Source organism: Corylus avellana, chromosome 1, assembly GCF_965113065.1.
Source record: "Corylus avellana chromosome 1, dhCorAvel1.hap1.2, whole genome shotgun sequence".
Taxonomy (NCBI): domain Eukaryota; kingdom Viridiplantae; phylum Streptophyta; class Magnoliopsida; order Fagales; family Betulaceae; genus Corylus; species Corylus avellana.
Window position 1 is genome coordinate 29,161,546 of NC_142490.1, and position 11,826 is coordinate 29,173,371.

At 39.2% G+C, this 11,826-nt stretch overlaps 1 protein-coding gene across 1 annotated transcript; it reads left to right on the forward strand.

Annotated features, from left to right (window-relative positions):
* The first annotated feature begins 10,953 nt into the window (after positions 1-10,953).
* Positions 10,954-11,508, forward strand: LOC148588222 (uncharacterized). The gene has a single exon (XM_088514832.1). The coding sequence runs from the start codon at positions 10,954-10,956 to the stop codon at positions 11,506-11,508; it is 555 nt and encodes a 184-aa protein (XP_088370958.1).
* Positions 11,509-11,826: the final 318 nt, after the last annotated feature.

Here is an 11,826-nt window from a genome sequence, read left to right on the forward strand (position 1 = left end):
TGATTTTTTTGTTTTTCAAATTGTTAAACCCTACACGTGACGAATTGTGGTCCATTGATCTGAAGTGAGGGTAAAACTGGAAAAAAAAAATTAAAAATAGCACATGCAAGTGACATTACCGTTGACGGTTAGATTTAACCCCTTTGAGTGACGTAATAGGGAAAAGTGTTATAAGTTGGTAGTTTGATGAGGTCAAGTGTCATAGTTAATAGTTCATAGGAGAAAGTGTCAAGGCCCTTTAATTCATGGGGACAAAATGTAATTACCCCAAAGAATTAAGAACCCTAATTTTCGCAATGCAAGAAGATAAACCAAAAAAAACTTAAGGAAAAGCTTATCTTTGATGGATAACACGAAACAAGTAGTAGAGCAGAGACTATAATGGGAAGCCTTGAACCAAAACCACATAGTCGCACACAGGAGAGAGAACGAGATAGAGGGCAAGAGCGAAGAGCAACAAAATTTTAAAGTCAAGGGGCAAAACTGTTTGTGAGCATATATCTGATTCTGTCATGATCTCGTCCGGACAAGCTCATTTAGCACCCGGACGAGGATCCTAGACCAGCATGTCCAGCAAACCACAAATTTTCTCCCCCTGAATGCAAAAGCTGATAATTTGTGCACAGATTATTTATGACAAAAACTCCATGTGATGTGTGTGCTCATACTCAAAAACCGAACCACTCGTGCATTTAGAAACACATATGAGCTCATGAATATTAGCTAGCAAAGATGTGTCGTGTGTGTGAGTCAAATCCAATGTCAAGTCATAAGAAAATATCTAGGATCACTTTGCAAGCAACGACGGAAAAGATGCATGGTTAAAGGCAAACCTTTTAACACTAAGGCCTAGGATCCCTCATCCAATACAACATTTTATAGAACAACCACCATTTTACCACAAATCCTTTAGTAACCGTATTTTTCCACAATAATTTGGTCACTAACTATTTCTATAGGGATTCTTTCAGCATTAATGACATAGAACCTTTTTGTTCAAAATTGTTCTTTTAGAGACATGTCATAGATTATTTGTGCCTGACTAAGAAGAATGCAGAAAATTTTTGGGTCTAGGTTCAACTAGCGAATTGGTCAATTTTAACCAAGCATTGAACCATACATCACCTGCATTGTGACCTTGAGCTCTTTTCCATAGAAATCAAAAGGAAGATCAACTCTAGGAAGTGTATGATCAACATACAGAAAAGGTCCCACATGAAAAGCTATACAACACTCATCATGGTCGCACAATATTAGAAGCTCATACAGTATAGGTCCGTTCTCAAAGGACACGACTTCACAAGAGATTTTGAAAGTTCATGAGTATGAGCACAAGGAACCAGTGCAGAGCACTCAAGAAAAATATTTTTGTATTTTTGTATTTTACAAAAAAAACGAAAGACAAAGACAAAAACAAAGCAAAAAAAAAAATTGAAAAAAACTTAACGACTCCAAAAACTTGTTTATCACAATTTATACGTAATTAATACTATGAAGCAATAAACAATCCAAGCACCAAAATCTATAAAGCGATAAAGAGGCAAACACAAATATTTTGGTTACGAAGATGAAACCCTTTAGAAACCGATCAAAAAGTAAAACCTCTCCGAGGCAGCCAAACCCAGGAAATCACTATCAAAAGATTATCCAAAGATTACAAACACTAGAAACACTTACAACCCTTTGTAAGACCTTGGCTCTGTAAGATTGACAAGCCTACAACTTGTCTCCTTACTCACAATCTTTTTCAACATGATTCTCCTTTACCGGACCCTTCCATAGACTTCTCAACCATAGATTTATCAAAGGAATAACTCAAATTCTAAGATATTCAATTTAACGCTCACCACATATGATCTCTCTTAGCACAACCTCTAACGAACTCTTTGGGGTGAAAATTCGTACCTCTCTCTTCTATAATGATGTATATATATATCAGTACATCAAACCCAGACTTGAGCCCACTAAAAACACAATTTTGGGCATAATAAGTACGAAGTGTCCGGATAGGATTAGTGCTTGTCCGAATAGGGCCTTGCGAGCAAAAGACATGCTTGCTAGAATTGGTGTCCGGATAGCAGCATGTCCAGACACCCCCTCAAAGGACATTCCGTCGATCCTTGATCAACAGCTTCAATCGATGAGTGTTTGTGATCTGATTGAACTGAAACTTTGCAGCGACGTTCATGACATATGAATCTACATTATGAATAGTGGAGATTGGATTCTAAGCATTCTATATCAATGTTTGAGCTCGTGGATAGTAGTCTCTGCATTTTGGAACCGAATTAAGCCAACACAAATACTAACGAACTCCCCCTTTGGCAATTCAATGACAAAAACTAAAATGCCGAGCCAATCCCATCATCATCATCTCCTCATATTTACTCCTCCTTTTTGTCACAGAATGACAAAAGGTCTTCACGTTTCCTGAAACACTTCACAAAATACATGAAGGCATATATGGAACATGAATACATAAATAAAACTCATGATCACAAAAAAAAATGACGTAGAATGCAAGATCATGAAGACACATCAGCAAAACTCCCCCTCAATGTATGACTCAATAAGAACAAGAGAAAAAAATTGCAAACAGGAGTACTCATAAGAAGAGTATATCCAATAAATGATCAAAAATTGCAGATTTTGGATAAACTCTTGTTGAATGTGCCAAAAATACCTAAAGCATACAAGAGTTTCAAAAGATGAATAAAGAAAATCATTGTTGCAACCCATGGCATGCCATTATGTACCATCACTATTCATGCTATATGTGTTGTGTGTGATAAGCCACAATCAAGAGCCAAGCAATGGACAAACATTTATTGACAAAGAAGGCACATTAAAACTTCCAAACCATATGAAAGAAATTTATAACTTGTTAGGTTAGAAGTCAAACCTTACTAGGGCCTAGTCACCCTCATCCAATACTCTCTCCCTTTGTCTTATCACAAGGCTCAAAGTTACATCTGGAATTTTGATTTTGGATGAGCCAAGCACAAAAATTGACATAGTGAAAATTTCCTTTTTGGAATATTTTGGCATTTTGCACATTTCACTTCAGATTTTCTCTTTGAGAACATGTCTTTCATAATATTAAATACAAGACATAAGGGTTTGGGCTAGAATTTATAGGTTCTAGGTTCAACCAGCATTTGGTCAACTTTAACCCACAAAGAAAATCCATCCAATGCATATGGTTTGTCCAACACAACAAATTTGTCATGGATTGACATTCTTTCTTGAAGCTTAAGTGCATAGAGATAGCATAAATGAAATATACCACAATAACACATACTTGAATGGATCAATGACAGTTTATTATAAAAATAATCAACTCAAGCATGGTAAGTGTATTCCATAGGTACATAAATTAAAAGGATTTCCAATTAAGCAATTAAAGAGCATTTAAAGCATATAACCATCTTAACTTTTCAAACATCTTTGCAACAACAATACCTTTCTCAAAAATTTATTAACACAAATAAAATACAAAGAAGGGCAGCAAAGAAAATCAACAACATGTTTGAATTGAGATTAGAACAGGCAATATATGAATGTCCTTTAGCATTAAACTTTCATCACATCTTATAGGTCCCACTACAAAATAATGATTTCGTTTAATAACTACTTCTAGGTCTTCACAAGACATTACACATTCATGAATGTTTGATTAGCAAGTAGACAAAAATCTTGGTGGTCCGCACGCAACATCTCATCTATACGCCTTTCAAAGATCATGGTATATGAATTTCTTGAAAAGTTCTTTAGGAACTTGCCTTAAAACAAGAATCTCAAAACAACCATGTATACATTGTTCACACAAAAAGTGTAATAACAAAAACAATGCAATACATAAACAAGAAAGAAAACACACAAAAAAAAAAAATGCAAATCAAAAAAAACCAACATACTCTAGGATATTCAAAAATATGCAAATCAATCAATCCTAGGCATGTTATTGACTCACCTAAATTAAGGTGAGATCACAACCACTCCCCCTCAATGGGTGAATGGTATAATCCTTCCTAACTCACTCTTGAACAATCTTAGGACCAGATTTATGACACACATAGGGTCTCAATTTAAAACAATTTGGTGGAATATGACTAACTTTGACACAATGATGACAGGTGGGAACAAACCTTTGAGAAGGTTGTCTTCTATGAGAAGGGATATATTTAGACTTTGATCTAGGCAAACCCGACTCTATATCACATTTTTCCTTCTTAGGAGAAGCCGAGTTTTTCCAAAGTCTTTAGGATTTAAATTGAAAACAGTTTGGTCTGATGTGACCAATAATCCCACAATGGTGGCATGTCGGAACAAACTTAGCTTGAGTTTGTTTCTTAGAAGAAGTCTTCAATTTGCGCTTCAGACAATTATTCAAACAAGAGGTTTTGCCCTTATCCAAATAGACTGTATTAGCCTTGACTTCTTTAACATTCACAAGCTTAACAAACAAGATCTTTCTTTCAGATTTAGAAGCATGCGAAGTAAAGCAAACACAATCAACAATCATACTATGCTTGTTATCAACACAAAAAAAACTTTTCAGATTATCACTAGAGAATATTTGTGAGAGTTCTTTCAAATCATTCTCAAGTGATATCTTCTTTTTAACAAGCACAGACATCTCAGAATTTAAAGAATCAATCAAGGCATGTGATTTAGACAATTCATTCGCTAAAGACTCTTTTTCCTATTCTACAGTTTTAAAATTCATTCAAATCTTTTTGTATCTATAAGACAGTTGACTATACTCATTAGAGAAGATCTTGTACACATCGTCAAGATCATCAAAACCAAAAGTATCAATGACAGGGGACTGAGATGTATTCAGAGTAAAAAGGAGTCAAGGATCTCACTCAGAAATTTAAGCCTAACAAAGTGAACTCGCTCTGATACCAATTGAAAAACGCTTAACGACTCCAAAAACTTGTTTATCACAATTTATGTGGAATTAATACTATGAAGCAATAAACAATCCAAGCACCAAAATCTATAAAGCGATAAAGAGGCAAATACAAATATTTTGGTTACGAAGAAGAAACCTTTTAGAAACCGATCTAAAAGTAAAACCTCTCCGGAGCAGCCATACCCAGGAAATCACTATCAAAAGATTATCTAGAGATTACAGACACTAGGAACATTTACAACCCTTTGCAAGACCTTGGCTCTATAAGATTGACAAGCCTACAACTCGTCTCCTTGCTTAGAATCTCCTTCAATGTGATTCTCCTTTACTAGACCCTTCCAATAGACTTCTCAACCATGGATTTATTGAAGGAATAACTCAAACTTTAAGAGATTCAATTTAACGCTCACCACATATGATCTGTCTTAGCACAGCCTCTAACGAACTTTTTGGGGGTGAAAATCCGTACCTCTCTCTTCTATAATGATGTATATATATATATATATATATATATATATATATATATATATATATATCAGTACATCAAACCCTAGACCTGGGCCCACTAAAAACACGTTTTTGGTCATAATAGGTATGGAGTGTCCGAACACGGTTAGTGCATGTTCGGACAGGGCCTTGTAAGCAAAAAATATGCTAGCTGGAATTGGTGTTCGGACATCCTAGCAGCATGTTCGGACATCCCTTGCAAAGGACATTCTGTCGATCATTGATCAACAGCTTCGATCGATGAGTGTTTGTGGTCTGATTCAACTGAAACTTTGCAGGAACGTTCATGACACATGAATCCACATTATGAAAGGTGGAGATTGGATTCCGAGCATTCTATATCAGTGTTTGAGCCTGTGGACAATAGCCTCTGTATTTTGAAACCGAATTAAGCCAACACAAATACTAACATAAATAAAAAAACATTTTCGATCCCAAATATATTTGTTGGCTTTAAGATGAATGTTATACTGTTCATTAACTTTGCCTTTGACACCATAACATATCTTTTATTCTATGTGGACAACCCAATTATTCTAGGTTCATCACCAATGTTTGCTACAAATTGTAATACCCCGAAAAAGTAAATTCTTTTATAAAATATACTCTTTAAAAACACTTGGCATTTTAAATTTTTTTTTTTGGTAGTAATCTTGTGATTTACTAAAGAAAAGGGAGGGTTGACTTGAGTATTTAGAAGATCAAACTTGAGGAACTTCGAACCCCTCACTTAGGCCCCATTTGGTTTGTGGAATAGACCTTTGAGCATCTCCAATAGCATTAGGTATTTTATCTAGTGAAAAATTACAATTCTTTACTTTAGTTATTATTTTTTTACTACACACTCCAACAAATTCTCTATTTCATTATCTACTTGCTTTAAAATATTATTTCTCATTCTTTTTTTATTATATTACTATCAACACTTAATTAAAGGGAAAAACAAACACATATAGAAATCATTCATAAAAACAAAAATAAACACATATGAGTAACATTCATCTCACATGCAAGTACTAATTCTTAAAATTAATAACATAAATAAATTTTTTTCATCCAACTGCAATTGATTTGTTTCCATCCTTGTGTTTCTATGCAATAAACTTTTTTTTTTTTTTTGGCATTAAATTTTTTCATCCAACTGCAATTGATTTGTTTCCATCCGTTTGTTTCCATGAAATAAATTTTTTTTGCATTCAATTTTTTCATCCAACTGTGTGAAGAAATTTTGTGTTTGAGAGAGAGACGTAGCAGATGTGAAGAAGTGTTTAGAAGAAATAAAAGATGTTGAGTGAAAAGAGGAGAAATAAATAAACAATAAACAAAAGAAAAATAAACAATATTTTATTCACCTAGTGTGCTACAATGAATAGCTCCAAATTGCTAGTCACTGTAGCAAGTAGCTATTCTAGCTAATGGCAAGCTACTCTGTTGGAGCTAAAAAAAAGAGCAATAATGGACTATTTAATCCTATGTATAGCTATTCCTTTGTTTGGTAACGTTATTCTTGGAAATAGTTTATTCCCATGGGACTACTAATCTCATACATAGGATTAACTAAGCCATTCATTTTGAGTGGCTTAGCTAATCCTATGTATGAGATTAGCTAATCCTTAAGCAATGGAATTCATTTTTCAAAAATACCCATATAATATTTTTTTTACTATGGGTATAAAATATAAAAACAAGAAGGATATAAAACATTAAAAAAAAAAAACAAAAAACAAAAACAAAAACAAAAACAAAATAAAAAATATGAAAAATAAAGTGGGTGGCTTGGGGTGGTCGGCCACCCACAGAAAAGGTTGGGGGTGGTCGTGTAGCAACCCTGATTTTTGGTTAGAGTAATTCTAATGATCGGTGAAAGATCTAATGATCGGTGAACTCCTCCCAGAATGCCCCTTAAGTGGTTGTCCTCGGTATATGGGAGCCTGGTCGGATGGTTTAACTGGGGGGTCTACAGGCCTATCCTCAAAGGAGATGTAGTACGGGTCTCATGCCGAGTGGCCACTGGCTCTCCTGACTCCGAAAGTCGCGCATCCAAGGGTACTATGTGGAGAGGAGCAACTTCCATTACAGAAATAGGCTCTAAAGCCTTGTCTAAGCCGCGAGGAGGACCGAAAGTTATTGGTATGGAATCAAACCGAACAGAAGACAACACATCCAGGAGATCCCTCGATTTGTCCGCACGCCCTTTATTCGAAAGCTATTCCAGGGGCGCTTTGCCTCTATCAGCCTTCCTCTTGGACACCGGTGGGTCCATCACGAATACTGGAGCTGATGAAACCTAGCCCTGGATATGGGGATCCGATGGCTTAGAAGTCGAATCTGAATCCCTTGCAGCAGACACCGCTATTATAGCCGACTTGCCTGAAGAAGAGACATTCTTGTGCGCTCGACTCTTCTTGCTTGGGAGCCAAGCAAGCGACTTCGAAACCATCTTGTCACTGGTTGGATTTGGTCTCTTAGGGTTCCCTTGATGATCCCAGACAACCTTGTCCTCTAGAATTTGGTACCCCAGACACTCACGAAGAGGGGAATCAATAACGATGTTACCAAAAAGCATCTAATCCGCATTCTCGGGAAGCTGAGAATACTCCAAGATGTAGTCAACCTGGCCTTGCTACTCCAGATTCAGTGCAGGGCATTCCTTCCCTGCAAAGGAAAGGGAAATAAGGACGAGTAAAGCAGGATAAAGAAAAAGAGAGGAAGAACTGAAAACACTTACAGCTTTCTCGGGAGACTCCCCATTCTAGGGGAACAAAATGTTGCAAGGGGAGAACCTCGGACGCCGACGCCTCCCAAGCTCCGGATATGTAAAAGAACTGCTCCGCCCAATGCTTATTGTTGGAGAATGTCTTCCTGAGCCCGATAAATTGGCTCTTCCCACGAACCATAAAAGTAACCATCTCGGAAGTAGGGTAAAAACGAGGCCCAAATATGTTTAAAAATTCGGGGATCAACAGGATTTTCCTTGGAAATACAGAGGGCCACAACATAAGTGTAGCCATGAAATAACGCCAACCGTTTGGCATAAGTTGTACAAGGCCCAAAAGATAACATTTCCCTCACTATAGGAGAGAAGGGTAGATGAACCCCTGCCATGAACATATGTTCATAAACACAAATTTCTCTAGGACCGCCAACCATTCCGGTAGAGCCATCTAGAAAATATAGCAAAACCAACAAGGGTATGTCGTAGTTGTGGCGAAGTACCCTCTCATCCTCCACTAAGAAATGGAATCTTTGCCGACGTGGGAAGTCGAGGCGCCAGGATGAAGGAGACGCTTCACCAACCGGACGCACTCTAGCTGAGGAGCCGCCTGAGCGGCAAGTCAAAGGAGTCTCCAATGATTGCTCATCAACGATCTCGTCAACCTATACTGGAAGTTTCTGAGAAGACATGATCACTGGAAAAATCAAATGCGGTAAGATTTGATAAATGGATGGAAATCTAGAAGGCTTAAGCAATGAAGGTCGGCGGCGAAATTTTTATAGAATGGGAAATCTCGGACAAGGCGTAAGGCATTTAATGCAAGGACATCATGAGCCCCCAGATGCACCTGAACCCGAAGAGACTCAAGCCAACTTTCCCTTCAAAAAATGCAACCAAAGGCACCGTTCACACATCGATATCTGTTTCATTAGTTTTCAAACCACGTCCAAAAGAGCACGTGGACAAACAACGGTGCATTTACGTGGATAAAGACAAAAGATTTGAAAATCGTAAGATTGCAACATATCTTGGAATATCCGGGATGTGCAGATGTCAGGTTCCATAAATGACTAAGACGGCAAGAAAAACGGCTACAGGGAACCGAGCAAGGAAAGGCACTTCAACGGTCTACCCTCGAGAAAGAAACACCACCAGAAGATCGAGAGTTTGAATTCTCTCCTCCGAAAGTCTCGGCAAAAGGAATTCGGGGGGTAACTGTTACACATAAACCCATCACCTGAGCCCATGGGTCAAAGGCTTGTGGGCCCAAGAAAGCCTGGTGCATCCAAATGGGCACCAAACGCGCCCAGCACAAAGCAATGGATACGACGTTGTCCCCTACACTCTCGGACAGCCAAAAGTCCAGATATTGAGCCACAATGAACCTTCCACACTTAACATCCAGACGCATCTATCATATCAGGAAAAAGTCTCGGCTACCTAGTCGGCTTGCACATAGCAAGATCACCGGGATGGTTACGATCCTGCTCTTAAAGACACCTCACAGATACATGCAATCCTCGAAATCCTATCAACATATGTAACGGCCTCTTACCAATCATAAAGAAAGGAGACACAAATATTAATTCTTCCAGCCATTATGCCCAAATCCCGAATCCTCCGCCCGGCCATCATAAACCACCTCCGCATGCTCAGCTATAAAAGGCCTCACTCCAAAGGTATGAAGGGACGACTAAGACATGTACTAAGCTTATATACATACTGACTTAAGCATCGGAGTTGGAATCGCCAGCCAACACCCGGCGCATCCTCTTAACGCATGCTTTAGTCTTGCAGGTTTACAGAAAGGTGAACAACAGTTAAGGCATAGCTCAGAGACTTGGATTCCCTTAAGTTCACCACACCGGAAACTGCTTCAACACTTTGTAATATGTTTTACCAATCACCTTTGTGACTTTAAAAAGTAGTGTAACACCCTCCCTCAATGACACACAATATTGTCCGCATTTGGCTCCTCCAAACCAGACTTCCCAGGAGGTTACCCATCCTGGTACTACTCCAGGAGAAGCACGCTTAACTGCGGAGTTCTAATAGGATCATGACCATCATGGCTTTAAAACGCGTTGTTATCATTAGGGGTGTAGTATACATTTAAGCACATCCTCATCTCCATACCCAAGCGTTGTGGGACGTCACAATCACCCCCTCTTAAGACCCAGTGTCCCCGTTGGCGACCCTCATGGGCTTAGCCCATTCTTGGCGTCCGTCCCAACAAGTGCCCACTAGTGACCTTCATGGGCTTGTGCACGCTCCCCCCATCTCAGGCTGGGCAATGGCTCTGATACCATTGCTTGGGCATGGGAAAGATGATGTGTTTATATGGAATATACTCTCTCTAAATGGTATCAGGCCTTTTGAGGGGTAAACCCAATAATAAAACCGTGTGGGTTTGGCCCAAAGCGGATAATATCATACCACTTGGAGCAAGGGTGTTACAAAACTCATTCGATTCTTGGGAGAGCAAAGAAGAGCAGCCCATCCTCGAGAAAACTATGTCCAGGAAGTAAATTACCACCCCTTCCAGGATAAATTGCGTCAGGAACGTTGTTGAAGCAAAAGTTCCAACTGCGAAAATCAAAACATGTATCCTCGGGAGGAGAGAGCAAGATAGGAAGAGCCTAGAAGAAGGCCTGCCCACCTAACTCGTGAGCCACAGAATCGAGCAACCATTCCAGAAATCCACACCATAGTTGGCGGATTCGCTGGGGGGGGCGAGTCAAGAAGAGCGAGGAAAGCCTATGCTCGACAACTAGAAAGCTCTCATGATGTCTACACTATAGGACTACCAATGAAGCAGTCCCGGAGGAGTGAGATAGTGATTGGATTCTTGGATGTAGACTACGTGGGGATATCGTACCCACACACAGTTGCCTTGGTTGTCACTCTAACAGTGGCAAACCATAATGTCCATCGCATCTTGGTGGATAGCGAGAGCTCGACATACATTTTATATTTGTCTGCATTTAAGAAGTTGAATTTGGGGCAGGAGAAAATTGTCCCAACCAGCTGTCCCTTGATGGGATTCACAGGGGAACAAGTACAACCGGTCGGATCAATTGAACTACTGATCACTGCTGGATCATACCCAAGGCAGGTGACGGTGATGATACATTTTCTATTGGTCAACCGACCAACAGCCTATAATGCTATCATTGGGAGGACGGCTCTCATTGAACTAAGAGCCATCACATCAACTCCACATCTCATGATGAAGTTCCCAATAGATCATGGAGTTGGAGAAGTAAGGGGCGATCAGCGAGCTGCCCGACAATGTTACGACATCTCTGTGAAAGAATGTCCTAAGACCTCGGCCAATGGGAGCAACTATAAGGAGGATAGATAGCAATTAAAGGGCGGCGAACCGGTCGAAGATCTTGAGGAATTATTGGTCGGCAAGCTTGACAGGGTCGTCAAAATTGGGTCCCAGCTAGACCCAATTATAAAAGAAAAGCTCGCATCTTTCCTCTGCGAGAATTGTGATGTATTCGCCTAGAGTCATGAGGACACGCTTGGCATAGCACCGTTAGTCATGGTGCACAAGTTGAATGCCAATCCTAGTTTCAAGCCAATACAGCAAAGGCGGCGAGGGTACTCAGCGGAGAAAAGCAAGGCCGCTGCCGAAGAAGTTAAAAATTTTCGTGAGGCCAGATTCATTAAAGAG